This window comes from Poecilia mexicana, unplaced genomic scaffold (genome assembly GCF_051168715.1).
Source record: "Poecilia mexicana isolate PSO_F unplaced genomic scaffold, ASM5116871v1 scaffold_2, whole genome shotgun sequence".
In the NCBI taxonomy this organism is placed as follows: domain Eukaryota; kingdom Metazoa; phylum Chordata; class Actinopteri; order Cyprinodontiformes; family Poeciliidae; genus Poecilia; species Poecilia mexicana.
The window spans coordinates 12,256,482-12,281,031 of record NW_028263371.1 but is presented as its reverse complement, the minus strand read 5'-3'; the positions used below and the strand labels follow the sequence as shown (position 1 = coordinate 12,281,031).

General features: G+C 41.5%; 1 protein-coding gene across 1 annotated transcript in view; it reads right to left on the bottom strand.

The window, feature by feature from the left end:
• slc49a4 (solute carrier family 49 member 4) overlaps positions 1–24,550 on the bottom strand; it is a 52,650-nt gene that overhangs the window by 3,811 nt on the left and 24,289 nt on the right. The window contains exons 6-8 of the mRNA XM_015001457.2: positions 20,711–20,778; positions 12,199–12,326; positions 8,000–8,182 (exon numbers count right to left, since the gene is read on the bottom strand). Coding sequence (XP_014856943.1) covers positions 8,000–8,182; positions 12,199–12,326; positions 20,711–20,778 — 379 coding nt within the window. The remainder of the gene's footprint in view (positions 1–7,999; positions 8,183–12,198; positions 12,327–20,710; positions 20,779–24,550) is intronic.

Genomic DNA, 24,550 nt, shown 5'->3' with positions numbered 1-24,550 from the left:
AGCCCGTTAAGGTACCCAGTATCTGACAGCAGTAGATACCCCAACTGGGCTTTTATAAAGAGATCCAAGATTAATAAAAACAACAAAAAACACTGTGCCCAGCTCAAAGAAGGATGAAAGTACAGCTGGAAAAACATTGTCATTCCAAATGTGGATGAAGTGTCCAAGAGACTCAGAAGGCTATATTTCAGGCGGAGCGCATTTTAAACACACAGACTGGCTTCCCTGACGGATAAAACCCCCAAACACAAGCTCAGTGATGTGATGCATGCGGTCCTGGGCAGTGAGGAATGTTTAGACCTCTGCAGTGGAGAAACTAAAAAGCAGCTAGACAAAAGCACCGTCCCAACGCAGAAGAGCGTCAAGCCTCAGTAATTCATCTACAACACTCTTGAAGATCGCAAGGCAGAGCGGGGATTCTAGACTGTAAAAACCCAACACAGGTGGCCTCAGATTTGATCCTTCTACCACCTACCGTGCCGTCTTCTTGTCTGCACAACCATTCACACCTTCAAACGTGTGCTACTCACATGCTACGATAAGTGGCATCAACCCAAAGAACAACAGAACAATGAGTACGACCAGGAACTCATGACTAACAACCCCATTAGTCCCATACTGCCCTATTAATGCGGTTGCTATGACTACAAGTTACAAGCAAACTGATCAGACTTGCTGTCTTATTTTCAGCTACGATAAGAACAGATAACAACTCTTCTTGAGTCCCAGACCTGGAAACCAATGCCCAGTTCACGAGAACGCAAGTTCTAACGAGAAATCAGGGCACAGCTTGTTGAATGTGTCGTTTAGCCGATCAGGAAGCGAGGTGACAGAAACACTGAGGGGAATTCAAAATGCACACAGAAAACAAAACAACTGCTATGGCCCACCAGAACGCCCGGCGGACATTGACGATGTCTTTGTATCGTTTTGTCTCTGGTAGATTTAGTCCACAAACTATCATCATTGCTTCTTCCTAGCTGGCCGTGTGTGTTTACTCAGAGATTTTCTGTCTGAAATCACAATGTTAGTGAGTGGAATCGGTTTGGTTGTGGTGTGTCACTCCACACTGTACCACCAAACCTGTCATCCCTAAGTTTTTTTTATCATCATGTGTGTGGTCTCTGATGTTTGGAAAGCCGGCCGACGATTTTAAAATCTTGCCGTGTGAACCAGGCACATGTCAAGAGTCACTCTTTACAAGTCTTAGTCAAGACTACATTATTTTTTTTCAACTGCAGCCTAAGTTACACAGTGCTGTCTCTGTGTCTATTAGCACACAGATGTGTGGTCTCCACTTTGAATCCTGGTTGGTTGGAAGTGATTAGCTTCACCTGTAAGGCTTACACTCTCGCTCACTTAATGCTCCTGTTTTTACTAAGAAAAACACGGACGTCGGGTCGGCTGAGCGAAGATGAAAGGCGTGTGGTTTAAGAGGAGAGGGGTTGAGGGATTGGGATGTAGGTGTCTGCTGAGAGAAGTCGAGACTCCAGAAGAGGCCTCATTAATCAGGACTGTGCGAGTTGGACAGCAGGAGACCGGGCATGGAGGTAGGTTAATGGAGTGTATTTATCTGACGAGCATTCTCCGTCGCAAACTCTCTCCCTTTCTTGTCTGAGGCTCGCCCATCTGAAGTTGGAGAAACTCGGCGTGTATGCGCGTTTGTTGGAGGGGTGGGGGGGAGGCAACGGCATTAAAGGAATGCTAATGCGACGCTGAAAGATTTACGAGATCTCTGATTTCTAAGGACAGAGTTGTCAGAAAGTCTGGAAGAAACTCAGCTGGCATACCAAACAAACAGAAGAGGGGAGGAGGAAGCGATGGGGAGGAGAGCGAGCGGGACTTAAAGACAAAGTGACAATCATTCTTATTCTGAACAATTTTATTAAGTCAACGACTGCTCGTTTTGTAAGGACAGAGACGACAAAGGAACTAATCAGACATTAGCACCAGGAAAGATTGAAACCTCATGAAAGTCTAAAAATCTCTACATAAATACATGAACCCCAGCTGAACCTCACACCTCTGGCATTCCTCCATGACCAGCATAAAACAAAGTTAACATGGTTTTTATTATGCTAGATTTGAAATAGGCATTCAAGCCGGCAGGGAAGACTGGAGTTATATTTTGTAGTCATTTCTGGAGATGAAATTTTACAATAAGTGGGATGAGATGGACAGAAACACTGATTGTTTTATATAAAGACGAGATGACAGGCAGGTAGACAGATACCCTATAAGAAGGACAAAGTAGAAACAAACTAATCCATCTGGAGAAGACGGTGAAAGTTTAGTAAGAAAGTTTGGTTAATGACCATTAGATGATGAAACGAAATGATCTGGGCCACATAAAGTGTTTCCAACTACTAATTGTTGCTTTTTAATGACACTGATTTGCAATGCTAGACTGCAGCAATGGAAACTGTCAGATCAAGGGTTATGTAGGGAAATTATTGTAGATTATTATCCAAGTCTTTGTAAAATGCTGTAAAGTCAAAGTATCGATTTAATAGGTGAACACAGCTATAACTGTAATGGCCAATCTGCTGTTGTTTTTATAGCAGAAGTTGGAATAATTGTCCATTTTCTGTTTTAAGTAAATGAAGTTTGAAAGTGGTATAGTACAAAGTAAGTGAATAAATAAGCTGGTAGTATATGCAGTTATCTTACTTGGCGACAGGTCAGTCATGTGACGATGAGCATGAACATCGTTTTCAGGAAATGGTTTTACCGTGAAGGATGGCATTCAGAGGACAGCTGTGTGAGCGGCTACAGTCCCTCATATTAACAGCCTATTATATCCGCTGCCAGTGTCAGCAGAACGGTGCCTCCGATCGGCGCAGGAACGGGCGTCGGCGGCCATCTTATGGCTTTTATGAGCCTTAATTGAGGTCAGAGTGGGGATGTGATTAATGACGCTCACTTCTTTATGGCATTGGCCTTTTGTACGAAAGCATAGGAAGGGAAAGAGAGGGGGCGGGGGGGTCACACCTTGAGATGGATTAGATCACTCAGGAAGAATAACTTCATCTTACAAGTGTATCAAATAAATTAGATCACCAAAATGTACATTTTATTCAGTAATTCAATTTGACACTTCAGCCGACTTTCTGCATGTAGGAGGTCTTCCTGAATGCTACATTACAGCTTCTTTGTGAGAAAAGCATCACTGTCTCGGTAATGTCTGAGTCCATGATTAAAGACCTCCATGGTGTCTTTAAGGACGATTTCATTTTAGGGCTGAATGCAAACTTTGGCAGAAACCAAAAAGGAATTGGTCTTGGTTGGGACTAAAGAAGTGCAGCAATAATATGCGCTCCTCCCCCCCAACATGTAGGAGGTCTGACGACGCACCGCTCCCCTCTGTGGGGAAAAACTCAACACCACCCTTCAAGTTTCATCTCGTCTTCCTCCTCCTCCGCATGCAGTTTTGGTTCTACGATGTCCCTCCACTGCTTTGTATGCTCTGTGTTCAGTGACACCAATACTCTGCAGACGGAGTCGAAGGGAGCGACAGTATGCATATATGGCCTCGGGGGTGCTGCACTCGTGTTCGAGAGTCACGTGGTTCAGGAAATTTTTTAAATATTCAAAACACAATAAAGTTGAAAGTTATCAAAGCTCACTGATCCACGACCAGATATTACAACGAACAACAGGGTAAATTCATAACTGCCTCCCTGCTCCCAGCGCCGTAATTCTGACCGTTTACCGAGGAAGAGGGCAGCCAGAAGGAAAACTTTAAAGTGGAAATAGAAGGGGATTTTTTTTTTTTCTTTAAAGGTCCGTTTTGCTAAGTTTTCAATAGCGAGAGGTTACCGGGTTTTCGAAAAGATGACGCTGATGCAGAACTGATTCGATTCAAAGTCTGAATCTTATTTGCCTCATCCATTATGAGACCACAGCGAGGATAAAATCACATTAATGAGACCGCGCACTAGAATACTTCCTGAGCGAATTTTGATAATCCAATTTTCTTTTGCACGAGTGATCTCTTGCGGAGAGACAGAATGTTGTTTTAAAGACAAAACTGGATTCAATCATTTGTCACGAGGCGATATAAAGTTGGACAACTCGCATGTATAATTGAAAGCAGAATGCGCCTTATAAGAATGGAAATATGAGACTAGGATAGAAAATACGCTACAAAGTCGCATAATACCCCAATACAACCTGTTTGGATCATTAGGCCGACACGTTACAACCACCACGCTCAATGAATCACGACGTGATTTTATGTAACACAGACAAAGTGAAACCAATTGCTTTAAAAGTCACTTAATTAGTCAATAGTAGAGGTGTGCCGATCGATCCCTTACATTTTGTTACAGTGAGTCTCGAGTTCAGGACGTAAAAACCTGCTTCTTTAAGTCAATATTCTTTATGTGCCAGGAGTTACATGATTGCCACAGAAAAGAAGCTGTCTAGATGTTTTTAAATAACTGTTTATATTGTAAACTTTTACTTGAGCTGCTGGTAATTGTGATGTTGGAACCTCAAAGACCTAGATGTACACTTATTGTCTCTGATGAAAAGTCATGTAAATAAGGAAGAGTCCCAGTGATTAGAGCCTTAAAACAAAAAGAAATGAAGTATCAGTGATGCTCAGGGTCATATTTTGTGATGTTTTGTGAAGAAATCAGGTGTGGATTACTATCCAAACGTCCCTCTGCTCTGACGTTTTACCTCAAACCATCCTGGAGACGCCTCTAACCTGAGACTGGATGACACACAAACAGATTTCTTTGGGCCATTAAGGCGAACACTGCCAGCGGTGTTTACCCAACACTTGTCATCACCCTGAGGCTGTCATCCAGCAGTGAAAAATGACGACGGCAGCAGCAGCCTGCTGCGAGGGGCATTTATCAATGCCTCGGAAATGGGAAGTTCTGCATTTCCCGCCGTTTAGGACGGCAACGAACCCTGTGATCGTTCCAGACACTCAGGGTCAGCGGCGCTTTGAAATATTCTGAAACATTTCGAGAAGAAATATTCTTCTGAAAATAAGAGGGTGGAGTCGTACGTCAGTACCAACGTCGTGCCAAACCAGCAACGATCTGGAGAAAACGACACAGTTCTACAAACTCGACCGTGACGTTGTGCATCAGCGAAGCTTCGAGAACGTTTTGCCAGTCATTGCGTCTGAGCTGATTCAGACAGTCGTCAGGTGTTTTCCCCTCAGGCCTTAAAAACAGCAGCTATCTGGACAATTGGCTGCTGCAGACTTTCAGGCCGATATGCAGCTGCCCATTCATCAGCAAAGTGACTGAAAAAGATGTTTCAGCAGTTAAATAGTTTCCTAACAATGACCAACCGCTTTGACGTCGTTCAGACTGATGTTTATGAAACATGGTGGAAAATCCTTTAAGTCAGGGCTGCGTAGCGATGCCTTTGATTAATAACTGTAACATCATAAATTGAAGTCTGTTTTTTCACTTTTCTTTATTCTTCCACTGCAGTGTAATGTTTTGCTTGCTTGTTGCTGTATTTTCTTTTTAATCTCATAAAGCACTTTGAATTGACCTGGTGCTGAAACTTAATAGACAGATTAAATTGCGTTTCCTTAAAAACGTAATCCAAATGTTACACCCAATAAATATATACATAACAGTTTAGAGTATAAAGCAGCAGCCTTTCCTCTGAGTGAGTTGACTGTGTCAAAAGTCAAAAGTGCAAATTGTGCATCTAAATAAATTATTAGATTAAGCTGAATGCTGAAAATTGTAAAAACTATAAATCTTCCTCATTAGTCACATCATAGATGGTGTGATCTCTAATCAGAAAAGAGAATCAGATCTTTGAGTCGTCCACCAGCTGGTCACTAATTCAATTCAAAAACACTTCATCGATCCCAAAGGGAAATCAAATTGTGTTGCAACTCATTTAATTAAAGAGTTGTTGCTGAAACACAACAATATTACAACCAATTTGAAGAAGTCTCCGATTGAAGACGCTCCGTTTTGCAATGTCAGAGTTGACCATAACTTTCTTATATTAAATTGAAGAAACTGTAAATTTAAAAATTACATTTTTTTTTTGTAGAGCTAAGCAGGAAAATTGTACACAATGTGGAGATCAATTAAAGGACAGACCAAAGATTTGATTTATTATTTTTGGGATCATATTGTGGTGAAGAATAAGAACAAAGGGGGGGAAATGTAATGCTAAAATACACGCAAATCTCAGGATCGGGTCAATTTACAGCCCTGAGTGCCACACAGTGACCGCTGAGACAAGATGACGCTGGAGCAGACTTTCAGAGACGCTCTCCGAGTAAGAGGCCAGCAATCTACCACCGTGGCAGCCGTCTCCACGCTCCCTTTACTGTGCCTGAAGCAAGGAGAAGTCTCTAACAAGAAACCTTGGGTGCATCATTATCTATTCATCAACTTCAAGGTTGCAAGTGCAGAAAAGGGAGAAACTAAAGCCTCCTTCTAATGTGCCTGATCTATTCAATTCCTGACACACTGATTGTAGAGATCTATCTCAGACATCTCTGAGCTTCCCCCATCACACACACACACACACACACACACACACACTTCTATGCACACAACATACTTAGATGTGCCTGCATTCAGCCACACCGTGTAGTCAATCATTCAGAGATGCAGAGAGAAAAACCGAGCAGAGGATGCATCATGTATACTTTATAAGTCCAGCTCTCGTGTCAGGCTGCAGTAGATCAATGCACACCTGATGTATTTCTGTCTCCTCCGTGATTCATCCTCGAGCTGAGGTGTGGTCATTTCAAATAAATCAGAAAACATCATCCGTCTTGTGGATCGCAGATTTCAAAACCGCTTTCACTCTGATTAAGTCGTCCCTCAACGCTTCCCGTTGCGGCAAAAGATAAATCTGCACATTTCAACCCTTCGCGCTGCTGTTCAACACGTGAAGCCGCACCGACGGTACAGCCACTGATCGAACATCACGGGTGATTTATCAAAGGTAAATCTGATTCTAGGATCTTTAAGCAAGAAAATATGGAGGGAGAAAAAAAAAATCAAGCATCCCAAATAACAATATGGCTCTGAGTTTGCACCTGTATTCACGCAGCAACAGCAGCTGTGTGAATGTTAGTTTTTCTTGCCTGGAAAACAGAAGAAATGCAGATGACAAGCTGTCCCATCCCTGCCCAAATTGTTACCTAAACTGACTTCGACAGCCAGCTCAGAGACACAAAAGGAGGCAAATGCAACAAAGCTTTTGTACCCTTCAGCAGGTTAGCTTGTCCTAGAAACAACATTTCCTTCCAGGTGCACCAGGATGTCTAATATTTACCCATTTAAACAGGAGTTCATGTGGCATAAATGTGTGTTTTACGTAAATAAGGCTGCAGATGATCCCCGTCCCCGTGGCAACCACGAAGGCTCTGCTTTTGGTGAAATAAAATGAGATTAAATGCTTTAAGTTTTCTGCAATTAATTAACCTGAACGGAAATGTAAAACTCTAATCCTTGACATGAATTAAATAAAAGGAAGAAAATATATAATAAACTATGCAAATAATGCAAAACATAATAGTTGCAATGAAATACACTGAACAGTCAAAGAAAAAAAAAAAAGAAAATATGTTAATGTGCGTATACCTCAAAGTTTCTGCTGATTAAACTTATAAGGTCTTCTGGTTATAGTTTACTCTGCATCACCAGAACCAAAACATGGAAAAGCAGCATTCAGTTTTCATGCTCCAAAAATCTGGAACAAACTTCCAGAAAACTACAAAACAACCGAAACGTTGACTTCCGTTAAATCAAGGCTAAAACCCCCTCCTGTTCAGAGCTGCCTTTCATTAATAACAACTGAAACATTGATTAATATAATTGATGTGTATTTTTATTTATTTTTTGATGACGATGATGGCATCTGACAAGATGCAACGACTATTGCTTGCGTCACATGTTTTTATCGTGTAAATCACTTTGTTGCTGAAATATGCTACGTAGATAAACTTGATTTGACCTTTTTACAGGTAATTTCAGCCGTTTGGTCTTACTTGTTGGGTAAAAGGTGAGGAAGAAGAGAAGAAGTCCAGTAGCCAGGTTCCCCAGGAAGGTGACGACACCACAGGTGACTCCTTCAGGGACCGGGTACACCGTCTCAATGAAGAGTTCGAAGAATATCGGCACGCTGCTGTTAACGAATATGCCAACCAGGATGCAGGAAGTGTAGAGGATGGCTGTGGAGAGACAAAACAAACCAAATAAATCAACAGAATAGCAGCACATTAATAAAATTAACCTGAGCAATTCTTTTTGAAAGAAAGATACGAGGATGCAGTTTGTGGAACAGGAGTGATATATTCAACCTTTTCGGGGCTTCCTGCTCCCCCATTTTTTACCAGCACCAGATTTATGATGGACCTTCACCACAACACAACGGTCCATTTAGTAAGCGAGGCCTCCAGGTGGCAATTTAACAGGAAACCAAAGTACTGTAGGTGTTTTCACAGTAAATGGCTTTCTTTCTCAAACCCAATTCCAGCGTGCCTTTGCCCCCGTTCCTCGCCGCGACATTAGTTTGTCACTCGAAATGTGTTTTTCCGGCTCAACTTCATAATTATGATGTTTCTCTTTCATGAGTGCTGTCTCAGAAATAATTGGTTGGAGGCAGAAGGTGCAGGAGCTAATAGAACATGCGAGCATAAAACGCAATTTGTTTTTCCACCAAATTGTGTTTTCGGTTTCTTCTTTCTCACTTACATCTTTAAATAATTCATCTTTAACTTTGGGGAAAATATTCATTGATGAATATATTAGCTCTGGACTCATAATTGTTGCATCTACCTTTAAGAAAAGTTGAGTGAGGAGTGATGTGTCCTGTCCTATTTCTTACTTTCCATCATGGGGGGGATTGTTTGTACCAGTCTGGCATGTCGTGCAACAAAAAACATGTTGATTGCCTTGGCCGACCAATTCGGTTTCAATTTATTTTGCAATATATCACTGGTTTTAGTTCGCCTGCGCACGTCGCATTAAGATGCAGCTGGTATCACGGATCCTATAGTACATTAAAATGAAATTTCTTATTCTTTTGCCAAAATGCACAGGTGTCCACTTGGTTAACAGCTTGTCTCATTTGCTCCTTGTGCACGGTGCGAATGAGCAAAACCAGCTCACAGGAACTACATTCAGCATTTTCAAAATTTGCTGGAACTGTTGGAGGGGGAGCTTGGGAGCTTTCAATTCGACATCTACCGATTCGGTCCGAGGTGACGCCAATGTGCAAAAAGAAACAAACTCATCCCTTCTGGAGCGTCAGAGTTCCCATTTTCTTCCTAATCTCAGCGAAATGGTGGAAATGACTGTCCCATTTGTCTGCATGTTCTTTTTATCCCAGCTCCTCTGAGGACCATCACATTCCTGAGAACAGGTTTGCTACTGGGAATCCTTGCCCCCAAGAGGCTGCCTTCGAAAGGAGATGTGTTTTCTCTGTGCCGGCTCCCAAAAGGTAGGAGGAGACCCTTTGAAGGAAGACGATAACTAATCATCTCTGAGGAACGCTTTGAATATTGTAAGCTGGCGGAAAATGTAAAAAACGAGAACAAGAAAAAAATTTAGAGCTACGGATCTATAAATATCTGTTACATGAAAGACCTGTCTCCATTCACTGCCTCAGTAAGTGAACTGTCACCCCGTAACAAAAAGGTGTTTGGGTTGCATCTACCACATGCTGAGAAAGAATACCTTGTGTTCCATCTTAGCATATGCAATATTTCTATAGATAATCCCGTTTTCCACCCACTGAACAAAATCGTTCATGTTTTAATTGTGGATTCTGTGTTAACCAATCATTGGAGTGGTTTTCTATGTTGGTAAGTAGGTTTTGAGTCCCAACCCGACGGTATTTTTGTGTTATTTAAGTATTTAGTTGGTAGTAGGTATGGACTTCTGACTGGTGATAGTCAGTAGAGGTGCAGCAATTGCATTTTTCTGAACCATCACTGATTTTTTAAAAAAGCCTTACCTGCCGATTACAAATTTTGGCCGATATCAATTTTTTTCTGTCTGAAAAGTCGCCAATTAAACAGCAACAAAGTTGCTAAGTTGGCAACAGTGTGGTGACTATTGTTAGCCTCAGACGTGGCCTGCTGGACGGGTCCATCATTAATTTATTGTCTGCTGATTTAGACATAGGTGATGTTTAGTACTGACACACAAAATGTAAAAACCACATTGAAACAACATATTTTCTAACCAGAAATGCTTACAGACAATACTGATGCTGATAAGACATGAACTGTTGTGCCCTTGTCTTTTAGCCTTGAGTCGTTGCTTCCCTTAAAGCTAACTTTCCATTTTTTTTCTAACAGTTGGGGAAATAATGTTTCCAACAGAAATATTGCTTTTGGTAAATGGGGTAATTCAATCCTCCTAAGTGGTCCAATATGACAAAACTAATCAATGTCCTTTGGTGAATTTTGGAGAAAATAAGTGTGCACTCTCCTTTTTATTCCCTCTGAATATTTTTTCTTTTCGCATGGCATATTAGGCAAACAACATGGATATACTACATGCCTACATGTACCAGGGGAGTGTTACTCTAGAAAAAAAGATATTGGGAGATATCTGAATTGCTTGAATGGTTGAAGGTTATATACTATAACCTTCAACCATCAATCAGTTTACCTCATTTCCTTTTGAAAGAGAAGTGATTTCTGGATTACAAATATGCTTCCATGCTCTGTGGTTCTAGATGTCACATCATCTATAAGTGATGGGTGTGAGAACAAACGCTTTTGTGTTTTAACATCCTTTTTATGTTTCTGCTTGAGAAACTGTGAAATGCCCAATTGTGATTAATTTAAGCTTTATACGTTGATGAATGGGATGTTTTCTGGTTGTAAAATATGACACTTCCTTTTCAACAGAATGCATTAGCTTTTGTGTGTGTGTGTGTGTGTGTGTGTGTGTGTGTGTGTGTGTGTGTGTGTGTGTGTGTGTGTGACCATTTCTAGCACATTTACTAAACCTCTGCAGACCAAAGGGCCTAATTTGGTGTTAGATGTTAGGTTTAGAGGTATGATGTGAGTTTAGTTTAAGGTCAGGGAAAATGTCTGGGTTAGACATAAATGCAGTTACTAAAATGAATGAAAGTCAATACAAAGTTCTAATCTGAGTAGAAATACAAACTCAGGGTTTCCTCCAGAAAGCCTGCTAAGCCCGGTGGTAGGGGGCGCTATAGGGAACACTACCATGTTTTTGTGCTTTAAAAATTTCTTTACTGTTACTGTACAAAAAATCCCATATAAAATCAAACAAAGCTTAGCCTGGTGTTGATCAAGTAAAGCCTGGTGGCCCGCCAGGCTGATAATACACTAGAGGAAACCCTGAAACTTGTGTGTGTGTACAATCTTAACTATTCTTCTTAGAACTATAATTTCTGGCATATTAACGAGCCTTCTGAAGGCCAGTGGTCCTTACTGGTACCAAAGCCTAGAGCTGTGGACTTCCCTGTGATTTTTATGGTTTTAGTTAAGAATATGGGTTAAGAGTAAGGTGTGAACTGAGTTTAGGTTAGGCTTACGTTTAAGCATGTGCTGATTATGGTTAAGTTTAGAGTAAGGGTACAGGTTGTAGAAATGAATGAAAATTGAATTAAAGTCAATGTAAAGTCCTTGTGAAGACAGAAAGGCATGCTAGGTGTCACAACGCGATGTCTCGCTGGCATCTTAGGTATGATGCCAGACAAATGAGAACTGGCTGCAGCAGGCTGCCAGTGTCTGGGATAAAAGGACATGAGCTAGATAGAGAGAGAGAGAGAGAGAGAGAGAGAGAGAGAGAGAGAGAGAGAGAGAGAGAGAGAGAGAGAGAGAGAGAGAGAGAGAGAGAGAGAGAGAGAGAGAGAGAGAGAGAGAGAGAGAGAGAGAGAGGATCCAGGGGTTGGGACAATGATGACGGACGATTGTGATTATAATCTGTGGTTTAGAAATACATGATTATATGCTTATTAGATGGCTTAGGGAAGGGGAGCTAAATCCACTAACATCCCTAAAGGTTGTTATCGCTGATGTAAATTGATTGATAGCTCAGCTTGTGACACCTACTTCCTTTAATCATTTTGACTTTGTACTCCAACACGCACAATGAGACAGTGACTACAGGGTGGAAAATGTGACTAAGCTTCAGTGACTGGAAAAAAAAGAAAGAAAAAAACCCGAGAGTCACCTTGATGGCGATGTTAGCGCGGGCCTACCTGCGGTGACTGGGAGGTGGGTAATTGTGCTCAAACAGGTGAGCGTAAACCACGTCGAGGACAGCGAGGCTCCTGCCAGCATTAGCACCAGAATCAGCTTCAGCATCCCACGGATGGAGTCTGCAAATCTGAGGATCAGAAAAAGGTAAGGAGGGGGGAAAACGACAACAAAACAAAATTCCCTGTTGTGTAAAAATGTAAAACACAGAGTCAAATTCAGAGATACGTACAAGCCGACAAGATTAAAAGGTAGCTGCTCCGGAAACAAGACGCATCCTTCACAAGCACAAGATGATGCGACGCAATTTTTCAGCAACTCAGGTTCCTCTGTGACGAGTGTCAAAATATATTACAGAGGACACGCACCGTTTCGCGGGAAGGATAGATCATTTCCATCTCCCACTTGTTTCTGAGTGCGTCAGTTCTACTTCTCATTAGACTGGGAGACAAAACGCTTCGAGTTGATTCAATTTGTCTCACCAACTGAGCAGGCAAACTCAAGACGTGCGGCATATTATAGTGTGGAAGGGAAGCCACTGGGCCATATTTACAAAGAGATCTTTCAAGTTTCCAGACTTCTTTCCCGTCTAAACTCATTTCAGCTGGCCCTCTCTTCTCCTCTGGGTATACATATGTATGCTTGAGGAAGATTAGATGAGGCTGGATTTGCCTGTAGCAAAGACAGGCACTAATTGCTTTCATTTCGTTGGTCACAGACGAGATGCAGAAGAAAAGAGGGCTGAACCCGACGAGCAACCCGATACGAGAATAAAAGAACCTGCTGCGAATGATTGATCGGTTCGGCTGGGTGGTGGAGTTCTGTCAATGAGCTGAAAGCGAGGGGATGACAGAAAACAGCCTTTGCGTTGAGAGACACATTGTGCTCCGCCGTGGCATTTTTACAAGACTAATGCCTTTTACACGTTCTATACGCTGACAAATTAGTTCTGTGTTCTCGTGTGAATGCTTCGACGGCCCGCCGCGACAGGCAACAGAGCTTAACCTGACGAAACACCGAATGAGGAGTTCATGGTCCCGCTCTTGCCAAAACACATGGATCTCTGTTCCGAGCGCACAATCGCACCACTAAAATCTGCATTCGCCATCTGCCGCAGGCTGGCTCGCATCCACAGCTCTTCACGCACTTCTGGTGCCAGAGATGGGCGAAAACATTTCCCCCCGCGGCCCGCAAAAGCCTCTCAACCCTTTGGCGGAGAAGATCACCGACGACCGAGCTGTGTGAATTCCAATCGGCTCGTTTATTCGCACCGAGCAGCTCTTCTCGAACAGTTCCCCGTCTAGCCCCAGAGTACGCTCAATAAACATGTTTGTTGCTGCTTTTGCTAAATGTCAGCTGAGCTCAAGGGTTCAAAGAGGAGTCAAGGACTCGATGCAACCTGCTGGGTTTCCCCCGATAGAAAACTTTTTAAACTAATCTGAATGATAAACTTGACTGCAGTGTTTGATAATACCAATCAGAATCTATGTTTGATTGGACTGAATGGACTTTTTTATTATGTAGCTTGAGATGACATGTTGTGAATTGGGGTTATATAAATAAATTGAATCGAGTTAAAATGCTAAAAAAGAAAACAGGGTGACAGCAGCTTCTCCAGTGGGACGTTGTAAAGCTAATGGTAACTTAATAGTGGAGTTGTTAGCGGCTAGCGGCTAACAACTGGACTAATCAAACCTGAACTAAATAATTCTACGTCAGAGATGATTTAAAACGACGTCAAGGTATGTAAACACAAAGCAGGCATTTTCAACATTCTTTAGAATCAGGAGTAACTTAGTATTAGACATAAAAACTGCAATAAATACAGCGGTTAAGGTTGGAATATTCTATACTGATCACAGATTTGTCAAAACACAGTACAGGATTTGTGAAGCCTTTAAAAAGAAATAATAAAAATAAAAGAGGACTCCAAATTCTTTTAAAACGTAAAAAATACTGTTAAAACTTTGTCTCTCTCATGAACTGTGCCATTTGCTAATTTAGGCGACTTAAAGAGGTAATATTCAAAGTAAAAGTCAGTATTTTCCATCGTTGTAACAGATTTTATTACCAGCAAACACAACATCATCTAAGTAGCGTCGAGTCAAATTGCATTTTCTGCTCTCCGGTGGATGCAGGCGGGGATGTTATCGTTCAGGCCTGTCCGCTGTGAGCGTGGCAAGCACAGATGGAATAATGTGATGACCAACACGCAATCACAAATCGTCCCTGGTTACAGGCAAAACCTATTAGGCCGAATCTGATCATCATTTGTGTTTGCTCTGTATCGTCTCATGGAGCTGGAGATTTGGGCACCTCGGGGCTCCGTGACGTGCAGGAAAATTACCTGGTTTGCTTTTCTGCCACCCACACGTCTCTTGGGAATTGTAATGGGAGGATAATTGCTGAAGCTCGTTAAGTTGTTTCTTTCTACATTCTTTGTTTCGTTTTAGGGAAAAAAAGACAAAGGCGCAGCGCGGAACTTTGAACCCATCAGCTGACGAACAGATACTAGTTTTTCTGCCGCGTGCGTTTCATGACAGGCGCGAAGACTCGGATTGCGGCCGGTTTGACAAAAGCCGTCATGAGAGCGCCCACCGGAAAGAGCCAATTTGTAAGTAAACGCTAAGCTCTGTGTTCCCAAAGAGGTTGAAGCAATCCGGGATTAAAAGCAGATTAGAGGCTTTCGCTGTAGCCGATGATCTTTCTATGATAAACTGGATTACAGACTGTTGCGTGAAATCTCCAAAGTTTGGGATATTTTCTATAATCTAACCCTGCTGTGAACTTCTTCTAAACTTTTACAGGGTATAAATATCTTACATTGAAACCACAAGACACCATAAAACACAATTTTAATGGAAGGAATTAAGTGATCGTACATTGTAGCAAGAAGACAAGATCTACGGTGGCCGACAGGTGCAAATGCGCACCAAAAGAGAAAACATGCAAACAAAAGAAAAGACACACCCCCGAATCAAATGCAGCAAACAAAAAAGAAAACACCCCCGAATTAGAAAACACCCCCGAATTAGAAAACACCCCCGAATTAAATGCAGCAAACAAAAAAGAAAACACCCCCGAATTAGAAAACACCCCCGAATTAGAAAACACCCCCGAATTAAATGCAGCAAACAAAAAAGAAAACACCCCCGAATTAGAAAACACCCCGAATTAGAAAACACCCCGAATTAGAAAACACCCCCGAATTAAATGCAGCAAACAAAAAAGAAAACACCCCCGAATTAGAAAACACCCCCGAATTAAATGCAGCAAACAAAAAAGAAAACACCCCCGAATTAGAAAACACCCCCGAATGAAATGCAGCAAACAAAAAAGAAAACACCCCCGAATTAGAAAACACCCCCGAATTAGAAAACACCCCCGAATGAAATGCAGCAAACAAAAAGTGTTGAAAACGGAAGTGCTCCAGACCACTATGGGGAGTCTATAACAAAAAATAGCTGTGTCCGAATTCAGGCTCTGCATCCTTTCAAGGGCCCTGAGAAACTGATCCTTCGAAGCATAGACATAATAAAAGAGTACACCCTCCCCCCCACGATTGGCTGCTCCGGCGCAAATACACTTTGCTTTGCTCAACCAAAACAGCAGAAGATGCCTTCAGCACTGCGGAATATTGTTGATCGGATCGACGGACTACTGACGTGAGGGCTCGACAGACTTTTCGCAAGTAAGATGGACATATTACTGTGTATTTTTGTGATTAGAATATTACTATACTGTATTTATGTCCACTGGCGAAATACCAGCTAATGCTAGCTATAGTGCTTGGTGTTCAGCCCCCGCTCTGACAGCTAACCGAGATTCCGTAAATCTTAAAATGTTTAAGTCATTCTCCAACATTTAGATTATCTGATACAAGAGCCTACTATAGAAATGAAACAATATTATAAAAATCATAACATTCACCAGCAAAGTTTACACAGATGACAATGGCTATTATTTAATTATTTAACTCAGTCAACGTAAGATAACTCGAAAATGTCCCGTTTTTGTTTTGAAGGTTTCCTACGACGTGAGGAAGAAGGGAGAGACAGATTCACTGCACAGCACGGATGAATCTCGTATCGGATTTTGGACCCAATCTCAGCTGCTGAATCACTCTTAAACCAGAACTCGTAGGCTGGAAAACATTATATATATATATATATATATATATATATATATATATATATATATATATATATATATATATATATATATATATATATATATATATATATATATATGTGTGTGTGTGTGTGTGCGTGCATAATCATGCATAGCCTAATGTATATTATTCAGTATTAATGATTATTTATTTATGTTTGTATACTTATATAAGTATGTATTGATAAGGCGAGAGCGGTTCATTAGGCGTCTGTCCTTTTATTATGTCTATGTGAGAAACGGCCCGATCTACAGAAGACGGGTCCTTCGAAGGCCACGAATATGGACGACCAGAAGAGAGAAGCTGTAGCCTCCGGCTAGCTGCCTCGCCTCCATCTCGGCGTTATGTTGCTTAGCAACCGTGACAACGTGAAGCACAGAGCAGCGAAGGAAAAAAAACGGACTCAGTTGTTTTTTACTCTTTATTTCTGTATTATTCTTCACCTTTTGTAATAAAAGTTGTTCCATAGTAAAAAGAAAATCTGTCTGATTCTAAAATGTTTAATGTATACAAGGGATATTATTCATTTTCAAATACTCTCCAGATCTCAGGTAGTAAGACATTACAGTTAAATAAACTATGTTTGAAGGCTTAACTTTAATCAGTCAAACCCATTTGCTCAGGAATAAATTAAATACTTTATTAATATCTACATGGAGCGCCCGGCCAGCTGACAGCTTGCGAGTGAAGCTGGCTGTTAATGCAGCGGGAGAAGACATCTCCGAAAACGTCGGAGCAATATTGGAAGTAGGTGATTTATTAATGAACCGAGCAGATATTTCAGATCTATACATCTACATTCTCGCCTAAAAACATTGTAAAAAATACATTTGTGTAATTTTAAGTGTAATACAGCAAAAATTATTTTGTCGCCATTGCTGCTTCGGGGGTGTTTTCTAATTCGGGGGTGTTTTCTAATTCGGGGGTGTTTTCTTTTTTGTTTGCTGCATTTAATTCGGGGGTGTTTTCTAATTCGGGGGTGTTTTCTAATTCGGGGGTGTTTTCTTTTTTGTTTGCTGCATTTAATTCGGGGGTGTTTTCTAATTCGGGGGTGTTTTCTTTTTTGTTTGCTGCATTTCATTCGGGGGTGTTTTCTAATTCGGGGGTGTTTTCTTTTTTGTTTGCTGCATTTAATTCGGGGGTGTTTTCTAATTCGGGGGTGTTTTCTTTTTTGTTTGCTGCATTTGATTCGGGGGGGTGTCTTTTCTTTTGTTTGCATGTTTTCTCTTTTGCTGCGCATTTGCACCTGTCGGCCACCGTAAAGATCAGACATTAAACAAATATAAATCAAAGCTCGTATTTAGATACAAGAGGATGAACAGAGGAGGTCGGTGAAGAAATTAAAATTCTGTTTAGCTCCTTTTTGTTTCATCTCATGTAAAGCAGCTCTTGCAAAACTGTTTTAAAATCAAAGGGCTGTCAAATCGCATCTCAGATTAATTTCTAAATACAGGCCCAGTGAGCGCTGATATGAGTAATGAGAACATCAGACTTCTGTGATAAAAAAGACACTAAAACAGCAATTCTGCTCTTTAATCATACTTCACTTTCCTTCTTCGCTTCACGTGTAATAAGTCCAGTGAGTCTGGTTAAATGGTCGCTGCATGTGGATGGGTTGCACTACACAGCAAAAACCTTTTGCCCACTACATGTAGCTGAATAAACTTACTTTAAAGTCTAATTTTTATGCTCTTTTCTCATTCTTCTGCAGAATGATACAGCAAGACAGAAAATCCAAATTAAAATTGAATTTTAAAAAAATTGCCTAGTGTAAAAAATATATATATTTGAGTTGTTGGAAGTTTAATAAACCTCATTAGTACTGAAGCTCCTTCCAGTACTGTTCAATACATTTTTCCAGCGAAAGAAGCGACGGGATAATTGCCAAAGCCAAAATTCATTTGAGGTATAAACTACCGCTCCAACGAGAGAGAGTAATTATTCCCTCCCCTGACTCTCAGAATGCATAATCTACACCACAATTTATCAGTTTTGTTTACAAATGCTTTCATCTCGTGCTGCAAACAGCCATATTGATTAAGATCGGGGGGTAAAGGGGGGGCTACGGGCTCATTTCCCTGATTATGACCTAAAGAAAACACCAGAACTGCCCGGAAGCGACGATTGGCTGTCGGCCCGCATCCATCAGAGCATGAACAAGATCCCCCCCCATCCCCACTTTCGTCTTTTGCAGACTCCACGCTTTGTCTTCGCCGCGTGGCTCTCTATCCATCAGCGGAGGGGGAAGTGGTACTTGCATCAGCATCAATTCCACTCTCTCTTTTGTCACTGGGCTCGTATTAAAAAAGAGAGCAGACGACACGAGGGGGGAAACAAAAGAGACAGATCCTCTTTGTTAAGTTCAAGTGGACGCTCCACTGTTCTTCACGTGGGCCTTATCGCTTGCATCTGATGTTATAAATAATGCTGCTAAAGTGCGGGGAGAGAAGTGGCTCGTCTCACTGGTTAGGCAGCGCAGTGACAGCCGAGGCTCTGGCAAAGAACATGAACATGTCTTGAATATGTCTTCAGATGACGCCTCGCTGACAACCGGCTTTTGTACTTCCGTACTGTTTTGACAGTGTGTCAGCTGTCATATATGTTAGACTCGCAGATGTTTTGAAAGATAAATTTGTATGTTTGCCGTCTCATCTTGCCTCCTAAATTGAAATCCACTTTGTTGCCGTCCATTTCTGTCGCCACCGTTTTCACATTTTGATGGCCTCCTTTACATTTTAGAGAAAATTGACACCAAACCTCAATCCCCAGCTTAGCGAGGCCTGATCTGAAACAACTGGGTTCTTTACAGTTCACCAACTGTAACTGGTGACTTTCCTTGTGCGTACAAAGTGCATCTTTCAGAGAGGGAATAAGCCTGCATCCTCTTTTCGTTGTAGACGACCTTTTCTTCTGAATAACTGACACAGCACGACATTGAGGATTAGACACAGAATGTGTGTGCAACCGAGCTGCGAATAAGGAGTGCAGCTGTTAATGAGGTGTTACAGTGAATGCTTATTTTCTAATTTAATGCCTCAGTGGCTCCATCAAGTTTCTACTGAGCTGGCTTGTATTAGCTTAATAAACAAACTGAACTGCCATTTAAAAATCAGATACGCGAGAGGCCGGTCGTCTCTCGAGTCTGCAGAGGATTGCTTTTGCAGACCGCGTTCATTTGACACTTGGTGTTAAAGTCTTGTAGTGTAGATGAGAAGGATGTGCATGCAGTGCCTTGCAAAAGTATTCAGACACATTTCTTTCACAATCGCATGTTACAAAGGCGTATTTTATGTGACAGACCAACACAGAGAAGTGCAGTCTTTTTCTTTTTGCAATAAATACAATAAAATAAAATATCTAACTATTGACTTCAGAAATTAACTAATTATAATTTAAAGCATAAATTAATCAAAGGTCTGTTCACACAAAGGCAATTTCAGGTGCATCCGCAAACGTTTTTTGGCATTTAGGTTTTGCCTGTACAGATTCTGTGTTTTTCGAGACCATAAATGATTATTTTTGAAACCGCATTTCAGAGTGGATACATTTCAAAATGCTGCCCTTGTGTTCCTCTTTAAAACGACAAAGTCCCTGTCCTGCAGGCGCCTCATTCTCGCAAGTAACAAAAATGGAGCCGTTTGCTGGGTTTTTTTTGTGTCGTTCTCTGCCAGCGTTACAGCGCCACCGATTGGCCCGGCATACCTACTACATCGTTTACTGTGGTGCTGCTTCCCCTTGTTGTTGTCTGTTGTAACTCTAAGAGAGCTGTGGGGCTCGATGGCTCAGACTGGAGAATCTTTTGATGAAGCTACCACTCCACAAGTCTGATCATACGGGAAGAATTACAAGAAGGAAGTTTTTGTTTAAAAAAAGGCAGCAGAAGTCAAATTTGCAGGTTGCTAGTGGAGACAGCAAACATTCAGAAGAAGATGATCCAGTGAGATGACAACAAGGACAGTAGGACAACAACACTGATGGATTGGTTTGGTCCATCTGGTGGCGAATCTGTGGTAGAGTTCAGTGATGCTCTTGGTAAAATCAGAAAGATGTTGAACTGTTTCTGCGAGACACATTGGCACAAATACCAGTTTCCAGATGTGTAAAGAGACTTATGTGACAGATTACAAATTTAAAATCAACAAAAGCCTCGAAAACCTTTTCCTTCCACTTAATTATAATTTAAAGTGTTAATAGAGAAGAGTAGCAGTTTGCTTGTTGAAAATTAGAGCGTCCATCACTCTAGTCATGTTATAGTCTTAAGTCTCAGAAGTCTGGACCTGATTGTGCAGCTTTACAGGCTAAATTGGTGTGATGTACAGTAAACGCAGGAGTATTTGACTTACCTGGCCATTGCTATTCCAAACACACATCCGCCAACAATAGACCAGAAACCAATCCAGCCTGCATCCACCTGCGAGCAAAAAAAAGAAGAAATTGAACAGTGGGTTAAAAGAGAAGGTAAGAGAGGGAGGACAGAGCAAGACAGAGAGCGAGCACTAAGTGTTTGAAGCCTACTGAGACCTTTCAGTCACCATGTCAGCTAAATTGCCTAGTCTGACAGTATTGCGCGCGCGCGTGCGTGTGTGTGTGCGTGTGTGTGTGTGTGTGTGTGTGTGTATAAAGGATTGTTGTCCCGCTTCTATTTAGAGGAATGGAAGCCAGCGCTGGAACATTTGCTCAAAGTCAGGAGACAGGATGTTATGGCCAGGGGACTGTCGGAGAATCAATGGCAGGTAAAATGCTGCATGTGTTGCAAACCTACACACAAACACACAACCAATCAGGGCGAGGCACCCAGATGAAAACAAGCAAGTGCCAGCGGCATCGCTTAGCCTCCCCGGGGCAATAACTCACTTTTCACCAATTCCGACCAGATGGAGGACGACACAGCGAGGGAAGCGAGTCAAAGCGAAGGATCCGGTGCTTTTTGCTTAATCATCCTCGGCGCCCACGTGTCACCGAAGGCAATAATAAATAAAAGTGGACTGCCAAAGTTATGGAACATAAAATGCGTTTTGGCGTAGTGAGTGATGAATGCCTGAATGCTATCAATGCTTGATGTAAATGACTTCCTGTGTCGTGTCCTTCGGATTTCTCAAAACGTAACCGCGTCTTCCAACTCAGACGAGTAGCAAAGATCCAAAAAGAAACATTTTAATCAGGAGGATTATAACCGAACATTTGGGTTCAATGATTACCCAATATTTGTTAATGCGAGCTTGTGCAGCACAATGGAAAGATTTATTTATTCTTTTTTAAATTTGCCCTCATTGAGGAAGCGAAACATAAATAGACTCCTAAGACATTCCAGTTCCTAAATCTGAATTATGGTGCACCATGAGCGGATGTAGAGTTAATTAACCGCGGTATTCTTAGTGCCTTGGAAGCCTTAGAAAGGGCAGATTTGAAGCCTAATCATCTCTGCTATATTTAAAGTGTGTTAATAAGCTTCAGACGACTGCTCCTGTAAAAAGGTAAATCCAAGGCTCCAGGCTTTACACCGGTTTTCATGTTTGTTGTCTTTAATTCACTCTGTCAATAATCCACTCAAACCAAAAGTCTAAACAAATATGACTACCAGCTCTGTTTCGTTCTCCTAACGGCTTTATGTAATCTTGAAGAGCCACACGTTGAACTCGCAAAAAAAGAAGAAGGCAGCTTCTGCACTCTGGTCGAATTGGACCTTGGAAAACGGTTTGGAGATCGATTCCGAGGGGAAACAAAACGAGGTAATTAAACTAAAAGAAGCTCAGACACATTGGATCAGAGTTCTGGGTGCTCGAATTAAAAATGCATATCCACTAAAGCGGTGAAAGCAGATGACTGATGAGCAAAGTGGAGCACCTGTTTCCTGAAACGTCGTCGTTATGGTGACGGGAAGTTCGGCGCTCAATGGGCCCGTCGACAGGTTTCCTCATACACAGATCCCGCAAATGCTTTAAAAAAAATAAACCTTCAGTATTCCAATACGCGAGCAATCATCGTCACTTTACACATTATTTTGTGCTTTAATGAGGGTTTTTACACGCACAGACAAAAGAACCGCTTTGAAAGAGAAACTTGTGGCCATCCTTGTGTCTGTCTTATGAAAGCCCATTTAAGTACAGTCTTATAAACACACCTTGCATATCTACGTCCTATGATGATAGTAGTAGACCCCAAACCACTTCATGGATTTTTTTTTTTTTAATAACTCCAAATTATGTGTGAAAACTTTGCCCATTTGGGGATTTTATCCATGGAAGATGTCAAAAATATTCAAAAGAAAATCCAGCTTAGGAATCGCAAAGCTGCTTGAAAGGCTATTGGCTGGCGTTTGCAAAGCATCCAATCAGGAAGCGCCATTCATTGTCCTTTGTGCCAAGAGGCGACGCCTGGTTCACGCAGCAAGATTTTAAAATGGTCTGGTGATGTTCAAAACCTGAGACACCTCACATATGACGATAGAAATATCATCGGTAAAACAGGTTTAGTCCCACGCCGAGTATAATAAAGACAATAAACAAATTTCACTCATGAACATTCAAATAACGGGGACAGCTTGTTAACCGTTTTTATCAAGAGAAAAGACAACACAAAAGGACGTCTCCAAAGTCCATCGGACCTTTTTGGCATGCCATGGCAGAACGTTTTGTGTTTTTATCTTGTATTTTGAAGAGAGGCGTTTCCATCACACCGCTTTCTGACTGGCTACACGTCACATGTTCTTTTGAGCCGCCTAGATCACTCTTACACACAGCAGGAATATCTTTAGAGCAGTCATGGTAATCAGAGCGTACTTGAGATGTCAGAAGGGGAAGATCAGGTCTAAATCTGGCATCTGAAACATCAGTGGTAGAGTCTACTGCGAGTATTGACACAATAAGGCATATTTGGTGTTTGAGCTATTAAAACACGCAGTTATAAGGGGGCCTCAAGTATTTGTTGTGGCCCCTAAATCCCATGAATATCAGGTGTTCACTGTATGTTCATTACCTGCAAAACCTGGCTAAAAATGATTAGATTTGGCAAGGTGAGGCATTGCCAGTGTAGCTGCAGGGAATAAGCTGATGGGTGAAGAAAAAAAGAAGCACTTCTTTAATTAATGGCTACACGATTTGTGAAAAACAACGCTCGTTGAGAGACTAGTATACTCTCCAAACACCTTAGCTCCGTCTGAAAATCTTGCTCATGTTCGTGTAAGACAGCAGGTACTTATGAGACTAAAACAACAAAAAACATGCTTGTTATTAATTTTCAGGGTTCTCACATCCCTCTTGGTGTACCATCCACCAGCCGCTAGACTTTTTATTTATTTATTTATTTTTATTTTTAGAAACAATCAAAATATACACATAGAGAAACATCCAGCAGCAGCAGCTCCCATGTTATCTGGTGTTAAATTGTGAAAAAGATTGATTAAATAACTAATGGACATACTTCAAGGAAAGCTGCCTAATCAAATGCAGGTGGAGTATAAAATATTACTGACGCCTGTAATGTGGATTTCAACAGTAGTGAGAGGTGGAGGAGAGCAGAGCATCAGGAACCACAGCAGCTCTGCCTGCCACTGGCTCCAATGGCCAAAGAGACAAAGACACACACACCTGTTAGTGTGGAGTGTGTGCAAGATTCACGGACTGGTATGAGAGCAAAACAGTTTAACCCTATTATCGCATTTACACAAGAAATGTGTGACACAGTCTAAATACTTTTATTTCAAACTGAAAAGCAATAATTATTCCTACAGCAGCAAAACATCTTATTCTTATATTTATGCTTAATATGACACTGATTTTTCTGTGGGCACAAGCAAGGAAAAGTCGTCTGTGTTAGAAGTGCAGCATAAATAAATGTTACTTAAAAATACGAAGGGTGACAGACATGATGCCTGCACCGTTTCACAGGATGTCCATGTGATGAGCATTTATCTGCACAGTTTGTGGATCTGAACAGCTCTAAAGCTTTCACCGACAGACAGGCAGGCAGGATGAAATGTCGCTGGAATACATAAGCCCACATTGGGCTTCGCACAAGATGTCTAAATATGATCTTTTATTCATTCAGACACCCCCAAACTGTCACTAAACAAACATTTCAGCTTGTTGGTTTTTTTCTTTCCCCTAACTGCAATACCTCTCCTTCACTTTAGCAACCTCAGCCCTTCTGCTCTCTCGTTTGTCCTTAATGAAATACAAGCACAG